This window comes from Microtus pennsylvanicus, chromosome 16 (genome assembly GCF_037038515.1).
Source record: "Microtus pennsylvanicus isolate mMicPen1 chromosome 16, mMicPen1.hap1, whole genome shotgun sequence".
Classification (NCBI taxonomy): Eukaryota; Metazoa; Chordata; class Mammalia; order Rodentia; family Cricetidae; genus Microtus; species Microtus pennsylvanicus.
Window position 1 is genome coordinate 4,638,315 of NC_134594.1, and position 27,299 is coordinate 4,665,613.

General features: G+C 40.6%; 1 protein-coding gene across 1 annotated transcript in view; it reads left to right on the forward strand.

Annotated features, from left to right (window-relative positions):
- The window catches only part of Spata16 (spermatogenesis associated 16), a 243,106-nt gene that overhangs the window by 58,543 nt on the left and 157,264 nt on the right, over positions 1–27,299 (forward strand). The window contains exon 2 of the mRNA XM_075950646.1: positions 161–306. Within this exon, the coding sequence (XP_075806761.1) occupies positions 161–306 (146 nt within the window). The remainder of the gene's footprint in view (positions 1–160; positions 307–27,299) is intronic.

Below are 27,299 nucleotides of genomic sequence, written 5' to 3' on the forward strand. Positions count from 1 at the left end.
ATTATACTTGCACAATAATGAACAGGAATCACTTAACTTACAATCAAAATATTAAGATTCTACATAGTTCTGAAAATTATTTGTACGTGTGCACATCTTGCTTATTGAAAAGCTAGCACTGCGGCAGCAGAACGACAACTTACAGTGTTTGCTTTTGCAGCTCTGCAGCAAAGGGGCCGCTCTGGGGAAGCCGTTTGACGCGCATGCCGAAGACATAGCGAGCGTGGCCAGTTTCATCGAGACCAAGCTTGTCACATGCTACCTGCGGATGAGGAAACCCGACCTGGCCCTGAACCACGCACACAGGTAAAATGAGCACTAATGTCTACAGGTGAGAACTGTGTACATGCGTGTGTCTGACCTTGCCCTGAACCACGCACACAGGTAAAATGAGCACTAATGTCTACAGGTGAGAACTACACACACACATCTGGGTTTACCTGTCACTTACCACAGTTTAAAGAGAAAACCCCTAAAATTACATGTTGCCTGATTCGCGAATCTGAGCAAATCCTGAAGCAAACAAGGGGAAGTCTCGATTTCTAGAGGAAGAAGAGACCCAGAAGTGATTGTTGACAATACAAGAGCAAACAGCTTGAGCAAAGAAAGGGAAAAGAGAAAGTAAGGAAGAGCCGTGCTGGTGAGGGAGCACACGGGAACTCGGACTGTGGATAGCTGGTGTCAGTACGGTTGGTTCAAAGGATGCTGATGTCCTCCAGACAGCTTTCCAAAGGCATGAAATAGCAAACACAGATAACAATCTCTGTCCTTTTTGTGTTTGTATCCTTCTGTGGAATTCTGTGTGGTTTTGTAACCGTGTGGGTTCCTAGAATCTCCATGGTTACTGGGCCTACTTTGCAGGCTGTGAAAATGTACCTGCCTCATAGTCAATTTCCTAAAGGTCCTACTCTCACAATGAATAACCCAATGAAACCTGCAGCAAGGATGAATGGATTGTGCTGTACTGTTCAGCTGTCCCTTCTTGCCTGGCTCACAGCAATTTGCTGGGATCTTTTTGTTTCCCATTTTCTAATCTTACCTCCCTTGGACTATTTTGTAGACAAATGACAAAACTAATGTCAATGTAAAAACCAAACCTTCATCTTAGTAGTCACTATGGCTCTTAGCCAACTTGAGTTACGTCCATTACAAGCCACACGGAGGAGGATGGAAATGCTGCACCCCGTCTTCACAGCTCTGAGACTGGGCTTGATTGACAGCAAGGACCTACAGACAGCAAAAGCACTTACTTTGAACTTCATAAGATCACCTTCTTGAAAAAATTCTCCTATGTAAGAAAACTGCAGAGTCTAATAAAAACATATTCCTTTTGACTCCAAAGGAAAATTCTTTCTTTACTAGAGACTGTCTAGCAACATTGTCCCATATCAGTCAGAGTCCCAATATCAGGAAACATGGCCTTTCAACGAATACTGTTCTATTTCCATTTGAAAGAGGCGGTAATGGAAACACATATTTCAGGATGTCAAAAATATTCAAATGTCAGAATTATTTGGGAGTACAATGTGAAAAGCTCATTACAATTAAGACTAGTTTTCTAAAAATCCATAGGTATATGTAAGCAATAATAAGCTGAGATGTGAATAAAGTAGTTATATGTCACCTCCTTCATGCGTTATCACACATTAAAGGAAACCACTAGGAAAAATATCTTTTGTATGTCAATAAGGATCACATTTAATCATGAAAGTACCTCAAGTGGTATGGTCATGTAACAATTCTGTTCAGTTATGAAAACATGCAATGAGAATAAAGAAATAAGAATCTGTAATTCAAACAGAAGGACAATAAGTTTTCACTATGCTGATGGTGGAAGAGTCAGCTCACTATTTAGAATATGACATTTTCTGTATTAAAAATAGAGAAGCTGTTTCAAAACCTTGAACATTACTGGGGTAAAACATGATGATGATGATGATGATGTGAAATATTAAGACTGACTTTTTGGCTACTGTTTTCTGCTGTAAAAGAGTTTGCATTTCTGTTTATAAAGTTGAGCATTAAGTAATAAATGTGATCCAATAGAGATTAATGTTGACCGAGGTTTTTGTCCTGCCCAGTGCCGCAGTTGTTCAGTCCCAAAGAAATACACAGAGGCCTACATTAATCATAAACTGCTTGGCCTATTAGCTCAGGCTTCTTATTAACTTATAACTTGTATTAGCCAATAATTCTTGTCTGTGTTAGTCACATGGCTTGGTACCTTCTTCAGCGAGGCAGTCTCATCTTGCTTCCTCTGTGTCTGGGTCTCTCTGTATTGACTGTAGACTGACTCTTTCCAGAATTCTCCTGTTCTCATCTACCAGCCAATACTTCCTGCCTGGCTGCTGGCCAATCAGTGTTTATTTAAAATATAAGTGACAGGGTAGAGACCATTGTCTAAATGCTGCCCAATGTGTGGACGACTGCATCCACAGAAAACCTGAGAGAGCTTGGGAATTACTGATGCAAAATAACAGTGCTAAGCATGGCTTCTAGGTAGCATTTTCTCAGGTGGGTTCTCTTTGCTAGAGGCAAGTGCATCTCATTTAAGAGAGGTTTCCTGACTCAGCTTTAGCTATAAAACCTGCAGCTCTTTTAAGAGACCCTGCCACTAAACACTTAAATGGTGTTGATGAATAGCTGATAGCATGCTTCTTGGTGGTGGCAGGGACCTTGAAACTCAATAGAGTTGTGGCAATAAACATGGCTCCAACCAGTACCTCTGCCATGAAGCTAAACTCTCAAAAAGCTAAGGAATAGAATGGATCTAGCCTTCAAAGCCACAGCTTTAATCCTAACCATATCACTTAGCAAATTAAAAGACTCAGGTAGTCAATAAAAGAGTAAAGACAGATTCAGATGAAGAAAACCTCTAAATGGTATAGTGTGTATTTAAAAATATATGTAGGCTTGGGAGAGAAAAGAAAAAAGAAATAAGAGAGAGAGAGAGAATAGTTGGGTGTGCTGGCACATACATTTAATCCCAACAGTTGGGAGACAGGCAGACAGATCTCTCTGAGTTCAAGGACAGCCTGGTATACAGAGTGAATTCAAAGACAGCCAAAGATACACAGAGAAACCCTGTCTCAAAAAGCCAAAAATTAAAAATAAAAATAAAAGAAGTAGAGTTTAAAATAAAGCCATGTAAAGATGAAAAATACACAGAGAATCTGGATACCGTATGTTATCACGTTGTCTTTAAATCGTTTGATGGCTGAGGAAGGAGCAAAAGTTGCTAAAAGATATTTGTTTATAAATGCTGCTGGATTAATCCAATAGGAGCAGATGGTTCAGATGTCTGAGTTCTATACCCAGAACAGTTTCAAAACTGCTGGCTGAGATGATCAAGCCTCACAGAATATTCCATTCAGGACTTGACCATAATCCAAAATTTTCTTTAGGTCCCCGTAAGATTATCAGCACCCACGATCAGCAGGAAGAAGCCTAGAAAACTATGCCCACATTTCCCCCAAAAATGGACTATGGATGTTTGCCTTTGTTTAGAATGTTAATTACAAGTTGTTATGAATAATGATCAGAAGAAAAGCTAAACAAAGGAGATTTGATTCAGAGTTCTTGTTTATAAAAAGAGGGGGTGCTGTGGGACAATGGTCTGTACCCTGTCACTTGTATTTTAAATAAACAATGATTGACCATTAGCCAGGCAGGAAGTACAGGTGGGTAGACGAGAACAGGAAAATTTTGGAAAGAGGAAAGAGTCAGTCTGCAGTCAACACAGAGGAAGCAAGATGAGACTGCCTTGCCAAAAAAGGTACCAAGCCACATGGCTAACACAGACAAGAATTATGGGCTAATACAAGTTATAAGAGTTAATAAGAAGCCTGAGCTAATAGGCCAAGCAGTTTATGATTATTGTAGACCTCTGTGTATTTCTTTGGGACTGAATGACTATGGGACCGGGCAGGATAGAAAACTTGGTCAAGAGATTAAATGTTCAATTGAGACAACAATGCATCAAGAGACAGCAGCCATTTTACTGAGCATGTCACGTGGATGGGAACTACAGGGGTAACACACATGGCAGTCACAGTAAAACGTTTCCAAAGTACCCAGGTTTAGAAAACAGAGTCTGGCATATAATCAACAAATACATTTCATAAAATAAATTAATTAATCAGGATGTTTTGTTTATAAATAGCTCACAACCATTAGTTATCCTTTGCAGAATTCTGTATTGTGTCATTACCACATCGTGATAGTTGATACTAATCATGAATCAGAATTAAAATATTCCTTTTTGCATTTATTTGCATCTGCTGCAGCATTTTTCTTTAATTTTATGTAAATGGGAGGTCTACTGCATGTATTTATCTTGTTAAACACAAAAATTGGCTTTGAAACCATCAGGTAGCCCTGCTTCTGGTAAGAATAACTGCACAGGCTTTGTGGTGTGACCGACTGCAAAAACTGAGAGTGTGAGGGTCTAAAACCAGCAGAAACACTTGAGGAGTCAATCAGCATGCATTGTGAGGGAAACAGGGGATAAGAAGCTCTAGGAACATTGTCAACAAAACTTGCTTCCCCCTTTCTTCTAACAAATACGAGCTGGCAAACACAGACATCACTTTTTACTTAACCCAGACTTACGCCTTGGCACACCAGATATGGTCTCACTCCCGCAAAACAAAGCATGACGAATTACTGCATATGTGAAGAAGTAGGAAAATGAAATTAGTTCTTAGAAGATAATCGGTTCAACCGTGCGGTGGTGGCGCATGCCTTTAATCCCAGCACTCGGGGGCAGAGGCAGGCGGATCTCTGTGAGTTCAAGGCCAGCCTGGTCTACAAGAGCTAGTGCCAGGAGAGGAATCAAAAAGCTATGGAGAAACCCTGTCTGGAAAAAAAAATCAGTTCAAAGAAATAGTTTCCAAGATGCCCCAGGTGTTGAGGTTGGTAAACAAAGCTTCCAGCAGTGTTGTGGGGGGGGGGGGGGGGACATCAACAGCACTGAGGTAAAACTGCTTAATTTGCTTAATCTCAAGAGAAGATCAGAAGCCAACACAAGGACAGAACCTAGGTCAGAGTAGAAAGATAGCACAGGTTAACCCAGTATGAGGACAGAGGCTGCCAAAGAAAGGCTTCCTAAACTTGAAAATTCCTCAGTAAAATCACCCCATTTGAGCAACAGAGAAACGGAGGCAGAAAAATTCTAAGTTCAAGGTCACCCTCCACCACGTAGTAAGTTTGAAACCCTGCCTCAAGTTGGCTTTTTCAAAAAGCTTCTTTCCATGTGTGAGTGTAAATATATAACTGATATCACAATGACCTGCAAAGGAATACAAGTATAATTTTATTACATCCAAGTATTTCAATGAAGCAATGCAATATTAATTCTGTATTAGGTGGTAATAATTTAGGGATGCATTTTATAATCTCTAAAGTTATCATTTAAAAGCATTTAAAATGTAGGTGAAGACTCAACAATTTGACTTAAAGTTAAAATAATATTTAATTGACTGAAAATAAATTATAAAAATAGGAAGAATGAGAAGGAAAAACAGATGAAGCAGAGGAAAACGGTAGTAGGGATGGCAAACTCGACCAAGTTGTACCAGGAGTGACATGGACTACATGTAACTTACCTGAAATTTGAGCTACATAGAGATTCTCAGTCTGGATTACACTGCATGTAATCTATATGCTATTTATGAGAATCACAAGTTTGTTTGTGTTTTTTTTACTTTATTTTATTATTATAATGTAATTACAACATTTCCCTCTTCCCTGTCTCCCTCCCAGTCTCCCATACAACCCTCCCACTCCCCTTCAAATTCGGGCCTCCTTTTCTCCACTAATTATTATGGTATAAATATGTATTTCCAAATAGAATCTATTGAGCTTCTATAATGTAACGTGTATGTATGCTTTTAGGGCTGACCATTTGGCAGTGAACAATTGATTTGTGTATGCATCCCAAATAGTGATATATCCAAGTTTCATTTTATGTTCAATTTGCTGTTACTATCAAAGTATATTTAAAGAAAAAAACAATAACCAGATAAAAATAAGGCTCAATGTATTTTCAAAACTTTGAATTCTCCTTTGAATAAATTAAATTAGAAATCAGTAACAGTTAAAATAGTTCGAAAGTCCTTCTAAATATTTGGAAATCAAGCACTATGTGCCTAGGTAACTGTGAGTTAAAATGTAAGATAACAAAGTAATCCAAGGAATGGACTTGTATTTCTATCTAATTGTTTACTGGCCTTGACTTTCACAATTTGCCTTTCTTTCTGTATGTTTGCTTACCTACAAATCCAACTAAATTGTTTAAAGCATCTCTGAAAATCAGAAGCTATCTTACATGTATTTTGTTTCACTTCTACTCCAGCAAAGGCAGAGTGTCTTCTGGGCAAAAGTTATCATAGTAATAAACTTTATTATTTTAAGATACCTTTTCTAAGCCTCCAGATATTAATGATGTAGACACTCTGGGAAAGGCCGTGAAAATGCAACTTCTAAATCTCCATCGTCTCAGTTTTGAAGATAATTACAATGTTCAGAAGATAACATCAGCTTCCAGTGTGACAGGTTTAAGATGAGCTGATGTGTAAGAGTACTAATAGGAAGATTAAAATCCCTTGCTCATTTCAAGACATAAAGAATCTTAAATACAATTCCCTCTTCTCTTTCACGTAAAAGTTGAAAATTTGGTCATTAACGTCAATGAGTCAGTAACATTATATACATGTAACTAGCAATTTTAAATAAATTTAAGTAAAAGCAGACCACAAATATAAACATGTATTCATGAAACACACATACACTCAATTTCATAAAATAAATATTGTTAGATCTATGATTAAAGGTTAACCCCAACATGATAGAGGCTGATTTCCAGGAAGAAGGATAGAACACAGTTGGTATGAAGTGGGGAAAGGGGATAATGGAAAAGAAATAATTGCAGTGGGCAAGTGGGAAGGCATGTGAAGAGGAATAACTGATGATAACGAACTTGGAAAATTCCATACAGAAAACTAGTACATGCAAGTCTCTTCAAATACACACAGATGTGGCTATAAAAGGAGCTTAAACAGGGTTACCCTATAATGGGGAGTGAAGGCTTCTCCCCAGCACCATAGGTTATCAAATGAAAAGCCCAGTGCCAAGTAAGGATTACCCTTTCTTGGATGGTCAGTGGTGATCCCATAAATCACCCAGTATTATAGGCTATTGCTGTTCCTCTTGGTAACCTCCTAAAATGTGAAGGGAACAGAAGTATGAGCTGAGATACTACATACTTCAGTCAAGACCTGGAGAAATCAGGCTGCAACCATCCTGGAAGCTTAATCCTTATGGTACTTTGACTGTCACTGGCCCCCATAATCTCATAGAGACTGCCACTATTATGAGTTGTGGCCTTGTTGAAGTAGATATGGCCTTGTCAGAGGAAGTCTATCATTGCGAGGGGAGGCTTTGAGGTATTTTATGCACAAGCTATGCTCAATGTCACAGTTCACGTCCTGCTGCCTGTGAGTCAAGACATAGGATTCTCAAGCTTATTTCCAGCACCCTATCCGCCTGAATGCAACCATTAAACACCATGATGATAATGGGCTAAACCTCTGAAAAGGTAAATCACCCCAATTAAATATTTTTCCTTTATGAGAGTTGCCTGGGTCATGATGTCCCTTCCCAGCAATAGAAGCTCTAAGACACCCCCAATGACTAGATTTTATAGCTCTGGAATGGTCTCTTCATGCCACTAGGGACAAAGATGAACAACTCCCTTACCCAGGTATAAACCCATGAGTTACAATAATAACTAGTCTGGTAAGAAATGCTCACTGCTGTAGTAATGGCAGGAATGCTATAGGAAATATATCCTTCTAATTGGATATAAAAGATGGAACCCATGTCTGATACTCTTAATTGGGCCAAAGCCCCATAGCTGGGGAGGGTATAAACCCTTATCAGGAGGATATAAAAGTATTATTGTGCTTAATAGACATAGCAATAAACTGCCTTGTAATTTCTACCTTTATACCTGTAGATAAGTGAATTTCTAAATCCTTATCAGAGAAGCTTCTACTTAATAGGCAGTGGGTGGCTATTAAAACAGAGACCCACAGCCAGTCGATGTGTAGAGAAGGGGGAGGGGCTCATCAAGTCCTACTTCTCCGCTAGGAGATAGGGGCAGTTAATGACCGCTAGCATGGGGTTTGTCTTCCTCTGGAGACACAGCCCCTAAAAGGCTGTGTGTGCTCCAACAGAGGGCGCCACACCCAGACACACACGAGCAGCAGCAGTAGGAGGAACTCTGTGGATTTTTATTTAAAGAATCCATGATGTTGGGAGGAAAACTGGTTGGGGGATAAGAAAGGAATTAGAGGAGTAATAAAGAGTGGATTTGATCAAAACACCATTATATGAGTGTACAAAATCCTAAAACAATAAAAATAATTATATGTAAATAGTATTCTATAAAAAATAACTAATAATTTTGAGTGGATTGAAGTAAAAGTAAAGCACAGTAAGACAAAAGGGAGCATGGCTTGACGGGAGACAACGGAGAGCGTTTTCACCACCAAGGTTGCTACTTTATATAGGAAACAGTAATCTGAAACACAAAAATGGTATGGAAGAATAAGTTGATATATAAGCAGACGTTTATACATATTTATGTCCCTGGACAATTCATGGTGTCTTATTCTGATGAAGCACAAGACTGCTCGCTTTGATAATATCACTGTTAATTTGTGAGATGCTATATTGTCCATATTCATTTTGTTCAGCTCCTGGGATTAGAAAATCCCATTTCTTTCTACTTGCATCCAACCCTGGCTTACTGACTTCTCCTTTCAATCTAGCAAAATAATAGCATCCTATACCTACATGTGTGTGCCGGTGTTTATGTTTGTGCAGGCTTGCAAGCGTGGAGAGAGAAAGATAAGTTACAGTGCTGTCATTTTCAAGATGCCTAGTTGGCTCTTTGGCAAGTTAGACACTGTGTCTTCAAGGAGTTGGGCACATTAAAACATTATGTGGGTCATTAGTATCTCTATGCTTCTTGTTATTGTATTCTCATGAAAATAAATCTACTATAAAAAGATGTTGCCACTGAAGATGACATTCTCTTTAAATTCTAAAAGGAATATAAAACATGACAATATTCTGTAGAAGAGCAAAGATTATGTGCACTGAGCCAGTGTAAGGAACAACCATGACAGTTTCTTGGACTACAAGGTTGACTACATTAAGAAACATAATAGTTGTTGGGAAGAAAAAAACCAAGCATTCAATGACTCTATCTTGTGATAGTTATGAATAAAGCATTTTAAAGCTACCTAAATTAGTTCCTTCACATAATCTTAGTGACAAACAGGGAACCATTCACTAACTCCAGAAGCAGTTTCCTCACGTCTTAGGTCAGGAAACAGCAGGCATGCCGCTGACATCACAGTCCTTTTTCTTTCTAGCAAAATTTCTTGTGTTTCGCTTCTTGAACATAGTGAAAATCATACTGTCACCCTGATGCAGTGGGGGTTTCCTGGCAGTTGGGGTACCACTGGTATGTATTGAAATTTTTCTCTGGAATTTAAAATCCCCAAGTTCAGTTACTATGTCACTGTTTCCCACTTTCCTCATGTACAGATTTTTAGGAACCCATTTTTGCAACCTTTAAATAGCAAGATTCCATCCTAAAACACTCCTTTGACCACATTTCCCCACCCTGACTCCTTGTAGCCTTGCTATTCCTCTGGGACTGTCACATGAATTAGTGAGACAACCTTGCAAAGTAGACGTGCAGTCATGTTTATATACAAGGTGGACATTAAGGAGAAGCTATTATTCTGCTAAGAAGACATGCTTCCAGAACATCTCTCTAAATATTTATAGGCGTACTTGCAGATGAATGCCATAGTCAGCTTGGCCAGAGATGCTTCTGCGTGCAGTGGACAGCCATTAATGTGAAGATTCATAACCGGTCAACATGCTGAGGATAAGCTCCTTCCCTGAGTGCTTAGCCATAAGCAGAACTCTACATCATCCCTTTCAATGTTCAGGGAACACCACGGAAAAGAAGAAAGCAAGAATATACGTACCAGAGGACGGGGAGGAGTGCTGTAAGCTGCCATCTTCTAGACATGATATGGCCATTGTATTCATGGACCCAGAGCAGCCGTGGTCACCTGAACAAGGCCTGTACGGTACTGGCCCTGTCAACATTCTCCCAGAGAGGAGGTCCCAGCTCTCCATGAGAGCCTGTCAGGGAGCGTGATGGGTTAGTGAGAAATGGCTCCCATGAGATCAGCTCTTGAACACGTGGTCTGCACCTATTCATGGCTCAGCTTTGGGAAGGTTTGGGAGTACAGCTTTGATGAAGAAAGTCTGCTGGGGGTCGATTTTTGAGAGTATTTAGCCTTACTATACTTATAAAATACTCTCTTTCCCTCTCTCTCCCTTCTTCCCTCCCTCCCTCTCTTTCTCTCTCATGCTTGTGTTTGAGATGTGATCTCTCAGCCTTCCTACTCCTATTGCCATGCCTATTGCTTCCAACCATGCCTCCCCAACATGATGGACTCCTATCCCTCTGGAGCCATAGCCAAAATAAACTCTGCTCACCTCTTTCGGTGTCAGGGTCTTGTTTCTGAGCTACTGAAAAGTACAGTAAAAGATTGGGAGTCATTTTTCTCCCATGAGGAAGTCACTGCTAAGCTGCCTGTGATCTCAGGTTCTGGTCTCAGTGGAACTCACAGAGAGAGAGGGTGAGGGGAGATAGACAGATAGACAGACAGAGACAGAGTCAGAGACAGAGGTGGGGGAAGTTAAATAGGAGGGAAAATGATGGGGAGAATGAGGGATGAGAAAGGTATAGGAGAGGATGGGAGATGAATATAATCCCAGTACATTATATACATTCATAAAGTTGTCAAAATAAGTTTCCAAATATATTTTTAAAACTAAGTGAAGATAAAATGTGTTTAAAAGATCATTAAGACCAAAGTAAATAAATTCCAAAAGTAATTAAATTTAGCCATCCAATACCCAAAGAATGCCAATGGCTCAGTGTCTCAGGACTAATATCTACTTATCAAAAACACAAGAGACAGGAAACAGACAACTCGAATATCTTCTTGGGAATTTAAAATGAAGAGAGAAAAGGGGAAGACAACAGTGAATATGAAAAAAACTGTTTTTTTAAAGAGTTGACTTTTTTCTGATATGAAGTCTTGGCTGTGCTCTTTAAGCTGCACTCAAACCCTGAGCTCCAGTAATCCTCCTGCCTCAGCCTCCAGAGTGCATAGACATGTGTGACATGGCCTGGCTAAGAGAGGAAAGATTTTAAACCCAGGAAATTCGGAACAGGATCTCTTGGGCCCATCTTCACTTTAAGGATATAGGAAGGCTGTTCTGAAAATAAAATAGCTTCCTTGAGACTATCCAAATTGCCAAAGACATCATAAACATCACCTTCTATGTATATGAAATGTTTTCTATCTTCCAAATGCTCAATTTGATAAGTTTCACTATAATAGGCCTTCTTGTATACTAAGTAACCCTGGCCAGCAGCCTTCCTGGGCTGCCCCTGTTCTATTTTCCACTCCTTCCAGGGCTCTTTTCCCTTATATCCAGGTAGACTGTATCTTAGTTTACAAGCATCTCTTTTGATATTTTATTTCTCGCCTCACCCTTGGCTTTTTTCTTTTCTAACAGTTTATCCTGATCTTAACTCAGAAACCAGTGTCCACTTGGCCTTTATTTTTCTTGCATGAATATAAAAGTGATTGACAAGTGAGAATACAAATTATAAATGTGGTCGACCAAGACTGATACCCAAAAACAGGCCTCGTTTTGGTCCTCCCTTTCTCATATGCAATGCTGCTTATTACTGGTTTCTTCATGGCTCTTGTTTCCCCATGGCCACTGGAAGAGAGCAGGTCAGGGTACTGAGACACAGTTTCCATAAGGTCACTGTACCAAGAGCAGTGAGGAAGACGCAGCAATCTCTTCTTCTGGAGGAGTTTGTTCATGAGTTGTGTTAAGCTTTTTTAAACATTTGTTTCCCATGGCTCTAAAACCCATTCTGATGGTTGGAACAAGTCCCTTAGTGTTTCTGTATCCTCTTTCTCTGCAAATTTTCTCAGAGTAGTGAAACATTTCATTCACTTATATTTTGTTCCTTACTAAGTTTTGTCCCCTGCGTTTTGTACATGTGCGTTCAGTCTCCTCTCCCCCACGTTCCTCTCATTTTGTACACGTGCGTTCTGTCTCCTCTCCCCCACGTTCCTCTCATTTCTACCCCACTCACTCCTGCCAGTTTCCTTTCTTCCTCACAGATACCTTTCCCATGTTCATGGCTTCCTGTTTTGTTCTGTGCCCACAGAGTTAACTCCATGATCATGGGTTTGGAGCTATCTAACGAAGCATGGTGTCCAACTAGTGCTAAGCCTCCCTGTCTCCCAGAGTCTGTCTGCCGAAAGTGGCAGATCTCTGAGAGCCCCTCCTCATCCATATCTTTTAGGTGAGCCAGACTTGTGCAGTCAGGCACAGCTGCTGTGGGTTCATAATTGCCATGGCCACGCCGTACTTAGAAGATGATGTTCGCCAGCTCTTCTCTCTATCTTTGGGCTCTTACAATCTTTCACCTTTCTTCCACAATGAATCTTAAGGGTTGGCATTAAACGTCCTATTTAGGAATGAACCCTTAACCATTTTTTACTTGCAGCATCTTGTGTAGCCACGAGCCTCTTGAATTCACCTCCATTTGCTGTAACAAGAACTTCTCTGATTAAGTCTGAGAGAGGCTCTTATCTATGGGCACATTTCTTCTTGTTTCTTTTTTTTTCTTAATTTTGAAACAGTGTCATCTGTAGTCCAGGTTGGCTTTAAGCTCACTATGCACTGAAGTATCACCTTGAATCCCTGGTCCCCCTATCACCAGCTCTGGAGTGCAGGAATTACTGGCATGCACTGGCATACAGAGATCTATTTGCTTACAGTTTCCAAATGCTGTGAAATATATACGCCGCATTGCCTAAAGTAAGAGTGAACAATGAGAACTGAAGAACTATGTTTGTTTCCGTTTCCTAATCTTCCTACAGGACCAGCTGATGGGGGAGGGGGAAGGGGCAGAGAAAGTTCTAGGTTGTCAAAAATTAATTCTGCAGCTGCAGATGAAGAAATGTCCCTGCCATGTAGGGAAATGCTTCTGCAACCAGAAGCCTGGGTTTGAGTCCCCACATCACTAGCTAGTCTTGACTTCACTAATCACTACTTCCCTTCCTTTCAGCCCTGAATCTCTAAATACCTATCATCAGTACCTATCACGGGAGCAAAGGGAACCCACACACGTGAAGATGTTTTGAAAACTGAACATCTCAATGTAAACCTTGGTCATAAGATAACCTCTGTGGTTTATTTTCAGTGAACTGTAACTCAGGGTCACCTGTGAGAACACTGCTCTGCTTAGCATGGTCCCTGGCACACTGGTAACCATCACAAAGAAAGGAGTTGTTGCCTTTAGGCTTGAACTTGCTGCCTTGGTTAAGCACTTGCTGTACGAGCATGAGAACCAAACTCCAAGTCCTCAGAAGCCCAACAAATGCTGCATGAGCATGGGAGCCAGCCTGCAATCCAGCCCCAGAAGGCGGGACAGGATCCCAAGAGCAGGCTAGCTAGCAAGAATGGCCACCCTGGGGACCGCTGGATCTGAGCCTGCCTGGATGAGTTCAGAAGAGCACTCAAGGAGGATTTCTAAAGTCAACTTTAGGTCTGCCCATCCATGGAGCACACACATATACCCACTTATGTGTGCCCCCACACATGTGAAAACTTGCATGCACACACACATACATAGATGTGTTCTGCATATTCATGAAAAGTAGAAAAATAAAAACAATACAAACATTTTCAGACACAGACTTAAAAACTACTAATTGGAAGGACCAATACTAAGACTGAAGAAGTCTATAGGCATGTACTATAATGACTGCTGATATAAAAATTAGAAGCAATCAACTCCAAAGAAAGATGAAAGGCTATGCACTTTCCACTTTTAGCCAACACAATCTGAAGACACCAAAGCTCAGCACAGACTCCCACCACCCAGGCTAAGCTGTAAAGATGATAGTGATATTGATGCCTTGCTCACAAGGCAGCTTCCAGTTACATCTGTTCACCACCCCTAACAGCATGTGGGGAGTTCTCTGGGTCCCTCGGCGTGGAGAAGTCATTACAAAGGACACTGCACTGAGGGTTACACTAGAAAGAGGCAAACCTGGGTCAAGCCAGCTCTTATTGGAACTGGGTTAAAGCGTGGTGCCAGTGTCAGTACCTGAGTTAGTGCCCTTGCCAGCTGGAGCCCGAGGTTCTCTCTGATTTCCTGGCAGGTGTGCCTGCACTCACGTTAGCCGTCCTTCCTAGCAGAGCGCACTGTCTCCCTTAGGCTTGGTGCAGCTAATGCGTGTGAACACTGCTGTAGGTAGCCCATTGAGAGGCTACAGCACTGAAAACACAGTGTTAGCCTCGTGAGCATGTTGCAAGCTCTTTGACTTACAGTTCCTCCCTTGTCTCCTCTCCTGTTGCTATGGAAAGAATTCCTCATAGTCACCTTTTTTGAGACAATGAACTTTCTCATTTTTCACAGAATCCTGATAAGCAGTCATGTGTCACATTATATATGTAACATCTTTTGTTTGACAAAAGGGACTTCTTAAAGGCACTGACTGACTGCAAACTTTGCTCCTAAGTTATAATTGTGAGATACATGTTATCTATGACTTTTTTCTTACAAAATACGTATTAATTTTGTATGATATCTGATACATATAAACTTTAAAAAAGTACATCTTGATGTTTCCTAGGTCACCTATAAAAAATAATTTATAATATTTATTATATGCCAATAAGATATTTTTATTATTTGGTGGTTATAAAGCTTTGTTAACACATTTTAGTGACAGAGTAGTGTTCGGTATGTGAGTGTTTAACAGTAATATTAACAGATGAAGTAAGTTTAATATATATTGTAATTATATATTTACTTGATCTGTTTGCTTTTGTAGACCACTATCAGCTTTCACACATGGGCCTAAAGTGAGTTGTGAACTTTGGCTCTTCAGGTAGCATTTCTCTGTAGAATTTGTTCCATGCATATAAACTTTAGTAAGTAGCTCTTGGTGTCTGTAGAAAGAAAATAACATCAGATAGTGCTGAGATGTTGTATGCATGTGCCCAAAAGGTCTTTGAGGCTAGAGAACAGAAAGTAGAATATAGGCTATCTGGCCATGCATCTACTATCTGCCCACTCATCTCCATTCTGCTAAAGAGTGACTTTTATTATTTTTTAATTGTGTTCATGTGTCTGTGTCCATATGTGTGTGTGAGCATGTGAGTGCAGATGCCCATGGAAGCCAGAGACACAGAGTTGAAGATGGGGCTGGAGCTACAGGCACTGTAAAGCACCTCACATACACGCTGTGGAACAAACCCAGGTCTCCTGAGTCAGTTCTCCAGCCCCATCTTCAATCCTATAGTAAGATCCTTCACCACATTTGACTTTGTACTTCTACAGAAGTCCTCAAAACCTGTGACCACAATATATTTTGAAATGGTGCTGAAGATCCAAAATGGTTTTCTTAGGTCATCTCTAAAATATGTGCTACATAGAAATTAAAATCTAGAAATTAAAGATATATTCTTGTCCATTTAAAAGAACAATAAGCCCAATGAATGTTACTATAAATGTACATTTTATAAAAAAGACTTTTTAAAGTATGCATAAGAGAAATAGCACACTTTTTTTTGCAAATCTATATAGTGTCTGGCATAATAAAAAAAAGCTGGGTTCTCATATCTGATTCTACATCCAATCTGTTACAATATGGTCAAGTAATATGAACAAAATTCAGTCTTACATAAAGTCCATGTCGTTAGATAAGGACAATAATTTGCATAGCGTTTGCAGATAATTTTGACTATTGCTATTGGATACAACCCAAGCCGTAGCAATGGGTTTCCTAAAGTCACATCAACTGACTTGGTGGTCCACCCATCACACTGCTATAAGCCTTTGTTCTCCCTTATATGATGAATGGATTGTTCACCCACTCGTGTATGTTTAGCGATGTCATCCATTGGTCATTTGGGAAATATTATGCAAATTTCCAAATGTTGACAAATTTCATTATACAATTACATTTTTAATTACATTTGTTAATATCACCAATTGCATCAGAAAAACCTCCATGCATTGGGAGACTGTCAAACACACAGTGACAGATGCAAGTTTTCCAAAATTCTAAATTTGCTTGGAAGTTCCAACTTTTATCCTTGGCAGTAGGTGCTGTCAGTTGTTTTCAATCAAGTGATGGCAACCCTTCCTTTCACTTGAAGAAAAGTGTCTGCCAAATTCCCAATCTGATCCTTGTGGTCTGTATGTCGGGCCTCGGAAAACACAGTTTTCTGTGGAGAGCCTGGCTATGTTGGCTGCCACATGTAAACGAGGGCGAAAGTGCTTTTCCTCGAGATATCCATCACATTCGAGTTAGCGGAAACACCTGATACCACTGCCCACCCCACCGCAATGAATACTAAGAAGACGTTCCCTCGAGGATGGAGCTCTATCATTAAAAAGAAGCCATTTTCTAGGTGTGGACGGTTAGTGGTGACACAGACACTCAAAATGTAAAGAGTATGTCACTGGTGGGATTTCTGGGGTTTAAAAAGCCCCTATAGTGTTTGCAATATAAATACAAATGTCAACCGCGTGAAACAGAGAAGCATCGAGGATGGCTGGGCCATCTGCAGGCCACACTTTGAGAGCAGCCTTGACAGCATCCCAGCTTGTGTACCCTCATCTCCCCAACAATTGCGATGATTATATTCTGAGAAAGTGTTTCCGCCATGTGCTTGCTTAGTAATCCTTGAAGCATTAGTGATTTTTTTCATGAAATTAAAAATTCTGTCACTAATGAGCAACCCCTTAATCGACTCCTACTTTCTCTGGTGATTAATCTGTTGTTTTCGTGGAGCAAATTTCCATGCAATTTTTTAACAAAATTTTTCAACTCTTACCAAGCCATTTTTGACTACACACCTCATCTGGACTCTCTGATTCCCTTCCTTAAGTGTAACCCTTTGGAAGCAAATCTCACTTTGGTCCAAGGCATGCAGAGTTCAAGTCAGTGCTGACCAGGGAGGTTCCTCCTTGATGTCTAGCTTTCAGAGCGCCAGGAAACGCTGTGAAGGATGCTGAGAAAAAAAAAGTCTTCAGCTGTCTTACCCCACTGACACCCGTGAACTAATTACACTACGAATAACAAGATATGGGAGGGTATGACAAGGCGAAACCATGATTGTAATAGTGGCCAGAATGTTACTGAAGTAACTAAACACTTTCTGATAGGATATAAGGCCCATGCAAAAGGAGAAAACATGTGCCTGGTACTGTAAGTCTGCCAAGAAAGCATGGTTGAGGAATTTATAAGACCCACCATGAACATAATAATATTATTTCTGTTAAATGAACATAATATCATACTGTGCTCTAAATTTGTATTTATGTACCAATAGATTAGTAAAGCTCTCCAATATTATCTAAGAGGTTTCTCTGTGCAGTGGACGGTGGGTTTAGTGGAAACCCACAACTGCTTAGAGTGCATAGAATGGGGCCCTTTGGGGCACACACCACAAGTGGGGCATCTGCATCATGCAACCCCAAAGCTTAGGGACTGTTGTGGAAGAGAGGGAAGGAAGATTGTGTGATCTAGAGGCTGGGAAGGATGAGAGCAAATGAAACAGTGTCTTCCAGTACCACAAGAGTGCTGTACTCCTGAACTCAGAGCGACTGTGGTTGCCTACACAAGACCTGTACAAGATCAAGCCAGTGACCATCCTAGCTTGGGGTGGGGAGGGGCTCATGAGCCCCACTCTTAACTGAGGGACTAGTGACAGTTTTTGGCTTTTTGGAGAAAGAGAATCAATCGGTTTTCTTTAAAAGCATAGCTCCTAGCCAGTAAGTCAACCACACTCCAGTAGATAGACTATATGAGCAATACAAATTGGACCCTGTGGGTTATTTAAAAGATGAGGACTAGAGAGATAGGAATGGATCACAAAGGAATTAGTAGAAAAAACATTGGTGTGGTGGTGTGAATGAATTGTCCCCCATAATCTTGGACATTTGAGTACTTGGTCCTTAGTAGCTAACACTGTTTGGGTAAGCTTAGGAGTGTAGCCTTGCTGGCGGAAGGAAATGCCCTACTGTAGGCTGACTTTGAGGTGTCAGAAACCACATACCATTCACATCTTGCCCTCATGGCTTCCTATCGTGTGGCTCCAGATGTGAGTTCTTAGTTGTTCCTAACACCTTGCTTCCTGATTTCAAGCTTCCCACTGTGACAGTGATGGACTCACTCCTCTGGAACGGTAAGCCCAAATAAATGCTTCCATCTCTAAATTACTTTGGTCATGGTGTTTTTATCACAGCAGAAGAAGAGTAACCAATACAGGGGATGAATATGATCAAAATACTTTGTATAAAATTTTCAAGGAATTGATAGAAACGCTATATTTTAATAAATGAATCTCAATCTATATTTCCTTCTGAATTCTTTCTGCATCAGCTCCTTGTCTGACTATAAAGTGCCCTGTTATTGCAAATTCATTTTCCAAACCTTCTGTCTGTCTCATCTACTTGGTATGCATCCCCAGTTTAACCCTTTTAAATAGAGCTTATTAACGGATGATGATATGGGACAGAATTTACTATTCTGTCAATATGTTCCTTTGAGGGCTCATTGCTTATTAGCTGATATGATTTTCAAATAAAGTTGCACAACACATGCCATTGTCATTTTATTCACAGAACAGTAGCACTTCTAAAGACGTCCAATAGACAAGTGTATAATTTGCAAAGCAATGTGTTAAGGCTACTGTAGGCTGACTTTGAGGTGTCAGAAACCACATACCGTTCTCATTTGACACGTCATAACAGGTTGAGACTGAACACATGGGGCCCAAAATGACATGATGTCAAAACAGGAAATGTAATCATCTGTAGATAAAGAAACTATTAATATTTTTATTTATAATGTCAGTGTAGTGGACTTCTAAAGTTGGGATCTCTCTAAGCAATAGTAGTTTGACTTGGAACTAAACATTGAAAGTATTAAACATAGCAAAACTGTTGTCCAGGGTTTGTAATTAGGGTTGTAATGAGGGTAGAGTACTAGCTTAGGGTACAAAAGACCTTGAGTTCAATCCCTGTCCCCAACATCTTTGTCCAATTCTAGTTTTCACTTTAAATTTGCATGATATAACATATCATCTAAGAGTCTACCTGGGGTTTATATTGCATAAACAAACATAATGTCCATTATGGTACAAGTTAATTAATTCTTATAAATAATGAGAAGACTCACAGATAATCATCAGAAGTTCTAATATTTCATAAAATGACAGAATTATGTCCAACATTTCTTTTGTAGAAAAGTTTAAAAAAGGCTTGACTATGGACAAAATATTGTTGTGTGAATGTAGTTTGTCCATACACTTAAAAACTCAAGATGTTATTATGAGCAATTTTAGCATTTGATGATATAAAAATGATTTCATTTTTCTATCAAAAGTCTTTCTAATTCTCACATTCGCAAATAAAAATCCCTCTAATTATAATACTCTAAGAGAAATAAATATCCCATATTATGATCCAGTAAAATTATGTAGTGGAATCCAATATCATTTATTCCAGTTCATTTAAAAGAGCCTTGCATAATTTGCTATTTGAAGACAGCATGAAAAGCAATCGAACGCAAGCAGACATTTAGTGTTCCCATACAATAAGGCTACTCAAAATACCACTTGAGGTATGTATTTACGCTTCTGGCTCTTTGCCTCAGAACTTATGCAGTGTCTAGAACATGGTTTACACCCAGTAATTGTTGCTGAATGAATCATAAGTCATTTCTTGTAGGTTAGAACAGAGGGGAATTTATTAATTGTACTTTTCAAAGCCGTCATTCTGAACTACTTCCCACCCAAGTAGCACAGAGAATAGAAAAGCATGAACAGCTCAGCACCCTGTTCTTGAACCACCGCCACCACATCCCCTCCCTCCTCCCCCTCACCATCACACCGACAGATGAACAGGGCCTTGCACGGACATCTTGGGTTTCTGAATCTTGATTGCTTTTTGCAAGAGTTGATAGTTGATATTTGTATCACAGACCCTGAAGTAAAGATAATAGGGCTAACACTGCATTGTTTTTAAGGGAAAATGTCAAGAACAAAAAAATGAAAATGTCAAAAGATATACTGTATTACTTAAAGACTACCCTGTTGGCAGAACTGGCCAGGTGATTTACAGAAGGCCTTTGCTGGACAGTCTTTGGATTACAATGTAGATGAAAAATAAATGGGAATCCATTTCCTGTTTATTCTCTCTAGACGTTTGACAGATGGAGGAAAAAATGAGAAGAAACAATTATAGCCTACAAGCTTGTAGGCTTCTTTTCCCGTTTTCCAGATTGTGAAAAATAATTTTTGAGGGAATTTTTTTCAAAGGCCCTACTTTGTCTCTGCATTTTGTACACTATTAATAACACTAGCTGACTGTTGTCCCTGGTCACCTCTGCATAAAGATAGAGCAGTTGTGAGGGTGTGTGAACTTGACATTCAGCTGCAGAGCAGCTTTTTAAAAGTGGCCCTTTATGTAATTAGATTCCATCCTGTAAGAATGAAGACATTCTGAAGAGTCGCTCACGGCCTTCCCTTTGGCTAGCAAACTGTTAGAACAAAGGAGCTGAGAAATTGGGATTTCTCCAGAGTCCCAATCTAGGAAAGGAAAGGGCTGGGACCTCAGTGCCAGAGGTGATTCCGTGCAGCTCTGACAATTCTGTCAGACCACCTTGCAAGGAAGAATACAGCAGAGATGACGGGCAGGACACAACTTGACCAGGGATGCATAATTATATATATTTGTTATCCTCTGTTTAAACCTCAGCCTCATGCCAGAACCATGAGGAAGGACAGACTTGAGGGGAGGGATACCATAGGCCCTCTCTGTTCCCTTCCAAGTATGGCCGCACTGAATCAATCCTCGTCAGCTTTCATTATGCGTTACCTGTTTGATTGCTCTTTTGTGGGTGGGTGGCTCAAGCCCAATCATCAGGACTACTGAGGCCCAGTCTCTTACTAACAACTTGGAAACAACACATGGAGATCTCATCAGGGAATCTCAGATTACGTTAGGGTCCCTGGCAACTCCAGCAGAAGTGCATTATTTAGCCACCTTATTAGCATTTTTATGGCATGAATATTCAAGTGTCCACTGTTTATGAGCCACTCACAAAGTGCCCACGTACGAAAATGAACGGCAAGGGCATCTCTCCCTATAATGGAGGCGCTTTCCCTGGGTAAAAAGTAATGAATACATAGAATAGTCAGAGAAAACTGTTCTCCACTGACAAGAAGTTATAGCCCAGCATACTTCTGAAGTTCCAGCAGAGAAACATGTTTGTTTTTACAGTGACTTAATGCATGCTCACTAAGAAAACTCATTAGGGTGAAGGGGGAACAAAGACCTGAAGCTAGGCGACCTCCTCTAGGCTCCTCTTTCTTGGTCTTGATGAGCAATTAAATTTTCTCCTGCACCCTTAGTTATCATTTGATTCTAAGAGGCCAACCTCCCAGTCAAGGTCGAAGTCCATGCGCTGACACAGAGCTCCTGGCTACTCTGTGCAGTGTGCTAATCCCAGCTCTGCGCTAGGCAGGCCCAGGTTAGAGGACAGCCTGAGCCACCCAGTGAGACTGTGTCTGAGATGCGGCCAGGGCATGCACGGTTCCGTTATGACTGTGCATTCCTTGGTGTTGTGACACTATAGCAGTGTAAGAATTCATCTCATAGATTCCTGATAACGTCGAGAAATAGAGCGCTGCTCATTAGAGATAATGGCATAATTTAATTCTTCCACATGTAATTAGCTGTATAGCTAATTATAATTTTAGGTGCAAAAGTGTGAGAAATGATGTTCAAGCTACATGAACTCTCCAAAACTAATCTTTTTTTCCCATGATGTGACTTCACAAAGACCTGGCGAAGCAGCCTAGGCTGAGTCCTGGCGGTGGCTTCCTGGGGAGTTAGTTAGGATTCCCCTCACAGGGCCGCAAACACATACTCTGCTCCCATTCTGGAAGAGGCACGCTTTATTTGACAGCGATCTAGTGCAGCTTTCCTATTTCAAAAACCAATGCCTTCATTTCTAATTTTATGCTCTGATACTTTATGAAATAGTTCCATTCCTGCCGTGTAAATTAAATTGGGTGCTGACGGATTTTTTTCTTGTTGTTTTGAAGGTTTTTTTTTTTTTGGTTGGGGGGACTGGGGGTCTGGATCACAGATGGGAGATATTTAAACTGAGTGCCTAGACTCTAGTTCTTATCAGCAAGTGGAAGGTTTTAATTTTGATTTTTTTTATTCTATTTCTAATTGTCAGTGACGAAATAAAGCATATTTCTCTACTTGCGATGCCTCTGTTTCAGCATTTGGTGGTTGCCTTTCCATAGCTGTCACTCCACCCCACCAGTGTCTCTGACATCAGTAGTCACGTTGTGCAGTGGCATTTCACTTGTATTTTAATAAATAAAACTTGCCCAAGGAGGAGAAAAGTAAGAGTCACACTGGCCAGCCTTACAGACCAGGCAGCAATGATACACACCTTTAATCCCAGTAGCCATACTAGTTTGACGTAGAAATCAGACGGTGCACACCTTTAATCCCAGCCCAGGGAGGAATATAAGACTGGAGGTAACAGCTCTCAGACACAGTCTCATTCTGAGATTCCTGGAGGCAGGATCACCATTTCGGACTGAGGTCAAGGTAAGAGTCAGTGGCTAGCTGTCTTGCTTTTCTGACCTTCAGGTTGAACCCCAATTTCTGTCTCTGAGTTTTTATTAATAGTGCTTCAGTGTTGAATGAGTCTCAAAGAATCATCTTTGCTGACTCTTCTGTAAATCTGTTTCAGAGAAAGCAGATTGTTACATTATTGGGCGTCTTGGAATAAATTGATTTTTTTGATTATACTACAAGAACAATAGGAATTGAGCAAACAACCTGTTAAAAGCATTGGTTTTTTTTCTACTGGCTGCTGGTAAAACCAGAAGCAAATATATCCCTGGTCTCCTGCAAAGATTATGAAGCCGTGACATGAGCACTGGCCTAACCTCATCCAGCCTTGGTTCTAAATCTTGTTTTCCTCAATTCAGCTGCCGTATGTTCGTTTTGTGGTTTATCTACAGCAAAATGCATATAACATGAAACTCACAGACTTGTCCAGTTGTAAATGTGCAGCTCAGGACAGCTAAGCATATTCACACGGCCGTGCAGAACACCTCCAGAACTGTGCTCATGCTAAATCACGGAAGGTCTGCTCACCTGAGGCCACAGCCTTTCATTCCCCTCCCTGGTCACACTCAGAAAACACACTGTGCTCTTGGTGCCTATGAATTTGACCGCATAGTTTCCTCGCATGCAATGATTTGAATCGTCCCCTAGTGCTTATGATATAGACCTTAATCTCCAACGTCATGCTGTTGTGAGGTGGGACCTTTAGGTTATTCTAGAACACACACACTGCCTTTATAAACAGACTAATGTCCTTGTCATGAGAGTAGTTGTGGGTCTGCAGAGATGGTTCAGCAGTTGAGAGAACATCCTGCTTTTATAGAGATCCTGAATTTAGTTTCCAGAACCCAGGCCAGGCAGTTCATACCATCGCCTTTCCGATGTGTGGAGGCACCTGGACTACTCACGTGGTACACGTACATACTCTCACCACACACACACACGCACACATACCACCACCACCACCACCACCACCACCACCACCACCACCACCACCACCACTATTTTTTTTATGAGTAATTCTTTTTGACATGGTTTCCTGATAGAAGGGTGGGTTTGGCCACCATGTTAAAGCAAACAAAAGTGCCCTTGCTACATACAAGCTGCCTGATCATATGCTTTACAGCCTCCAAAACTGTGAGGTAAACAAACGTCTATTGCTTACAAACTGTACAACATGCAGACTTGTTTGAGCAGCACACAGAAGACTGGGGCAGCAAGGAGCTCACACAACACAAGACTGGCCTCTGTGTGTGCTTATTTCTCAAGTTTCATCGGCATCACAGCATGTGTTTTGTTTTGATTTCTGAAGCTGAGTAACAAGCATGTCTGTGCATGTTGTATGTATGGGTGTATGTATTATGTATGTCTGTATGCATATGTGCCTGTGTGTGTACATGTGTTCATATGTATGTGTGTTTTGTGAGTGTATGTGTGTGTGTATATATGTACATATGTGCATTTTTATGTATTTATGTGTATTTGTTGTATGTGCACATATGAATGTTCATGTGTGTGTTTCTGTTTCTGCGTGGATACATATGTGTATGTTGGGCTGCATTTTCTTATCCTCTCTCATCTAGCAGTGTTGTTGGGAGCGGGGCCCCTTCTTTGTCCTGCCCGGCTAGCTTACACCTGAAATAATCACACAGAAACTGTATTAATTAAATCACTGCCTGGCCCATTAGCTCTAGCTTCTTCTTGGCTAACTCTCGCATCTTGATTAACCCATTTCCATTAAATCTGTGTATCACCATGTGATTGTGGCTTATGAGCAAGATTCTAACCTACGTCCATCTCAGGCAGGAGATGCATGGCATCTGCCCACTGCCTTCTTCCTCCCAGCATTCAGTTCTGTCCTCCCTGCCTACCTAAGTGCTGCCCTATCCAAAGGCCAAGGCAGTTTCTTTAATAACCAATGAAAGCAACACAAATACAGAAGGACATCTTACACCATAGTAGTGGATGCTTAAATGTTTGAACCCCTTGATTACTGAGAATAAACATGATATGTTTCTTCAAGACACTCTTTGTAATTCCTTTGCCATCACTCCTGCTTGATTTCTGTGACTGTGATAAACTACAGGACTGAAGACAACTATTAAGAAAAGGTTTTGTGGACTGAGAACTCCAGGTCACAGTCCATTTGGGGGAAATCACACAGGAGAGCACATGGCCGACCACAGTCAGTTACAATCAAGAGAAAAGAGACAATAAATGCATCCTGGCCTGCTTGCTTTCTCCTCGCTTCTCCAGTTCAGGGCTCCCTGCCTATACAGCGATGTGGCTCATAGTAGCTGGGTCTTCCTATACCACTTAACAAGCAAGAAAATCCAGATAAACAAGCCCACAGGCCGAGCCATTATAAGCAACCTCATTGAGGCTCTTTTCTCAGGTTAATCTAGGCTGTGTCAAGGTGAGAATTAAAACCAGCTGTCACAGGTATACATTCACAAAGATGAATTGTTGGACCATACAGTAATTGTAGTTTGGGTTGAGGACTTGTTTCCTGTGGTAACTGCACGCAGTTTCGTTTGTTTGTTTGTCCTAACGGCAGCTGCCCCATGTGCTGCATCACCTAGTTGGAATCTTGTTTCCTGAAGCCTGGTCATGCAGAGCATCTCTGCGCTCAGCAGCCTGTGGTTCAGTCCTGAGTGTGCTCACAAGCTGAGCCGTCACCTCCAGAACCTGTCCCCCTGTATTGCAGCCTACCGCATGTCAAGACATTGAGCCAGATTTTTGCTTTGTATTTCTTCTGCTCTTCTATAGCTGCCTTTTCAGCCTTTTAATGAACACAAATATTAATACCCATACCATACTATTGATGTATGGGTTGTTTTGTTTGTTTCCTTGCATTATTATGACCATGAGTTAGCCTGAACCATGTTCTAGGAGAGAATACTGCTATACTCAACCTCCCTTCAATCTCAGGCATCTCTTTACTCTTCTTTGACACCTTAAACCCTGCCTTGCAATGAACCCTTCTTATTATTCTTTGAATATAACAGTGTGGACACATCTAAAAAGACATATATATATATATATAGCAATGATTGAACACACATCATAATTTTCATTTTATGTTGATGCATCTATTGGCCCTTGCTCCTGTCTTTTCAAAAATAGTTGCATGGCAAATACCTTGGAGGAAAGGCAAGTCAGCTTGCAGCCTTAAAACATGAAAATGGAATTTCCAGTTATAGCGCACAGGCAGTGGTAGCTGGAATGGTGGGGCATGACTGCATCTCAGCACTAGTAAAGCTAAGTCAAGAGGATTGATGTCTGGAAAAATCATATCAAAAAAGCAAAGAAAGAAAAAGCATTCATACTTAGGGCTACAAAAGATCTCTCTCCTGGTTCTCAGAATTCCAGTCCTACTGTGCTACCTGCTCCATGGGAAGGAATCCCCTGGTGCTGCCACATAGGTTCATAATTCAGCAATTTCATAATGTTCTTGCTTGCTGATAGACGATGAGACTTGCCTATCCTTTGTCTGTGATTAGGGAAGCTGAGGCCTCTCATCAGCACCCATAGAACTACATTGGGAAAACTTGGTAAAGCTTCCAAGAAGGGAGACCTCTGAGCCCCCTGCAGTGCTGAGGAAGGTATTACAGGAAATTCTGTGGCCTTAGTTGGAAGTTATTTTTCCTAATCTCCCACTTAGTGAGGAATTTCTTGTCAGTTTCTGACGGATGGCATCCTAAATATCACCTAAAGGGTTTACTAGAAGATCCCTCAAAGCTGGTTCCATCAGTGCTTGTGGAGGTCATCCTTCAGATGAACTGGCCTGTTTGTAATTTCCTGACGCTGATTTTTGCTTTGCCTTGTCTGGCATTATATGGAATAATAATCCTGCTTGCCACTTGGAAGGCCTTGGATTTACTGAGTCTCAAAATAATGCTATTTCAATATCTAAACATATTGACATTTTCTATCCAGTTCTTGTTTTCAGACCAATTAGACATTCCAGACATGTCCCAATATGGGGATGATCTGTTCACATGCTCATAGCTAAATGATTCAAAAGACTTAGGTGGCCTACTGAAAATAGCACTTACCATATTGAAATAATGCCTTCTATTGATTTAGCATAAGGTTTTAAATACAATTTGTGTTTGTGTTGTTGTATCATATTTAAACTGCAGTCAGTTAAAATATTCAAACTTTCCTACATGAGCAAACTCAAACCATGACTCACTTCATAGGCACAAATACCAGAGGACCTCCTACACCAATCCCTCTTGCTCAGGAATGATATTAAGGGTTCCCATGCCCATCAACATGGAACATGAAATGGTCTCCAGCATGGTGCAAAACACACGTTCAGCACAGCTTGGATGGTATAAAGAAATTTTCCATAGTGAGGGGTGGGGCAGGAACAGTTAGCAGGAATTTTCCAAAATTAAGGGGGGACAAAACAGAAAGAACA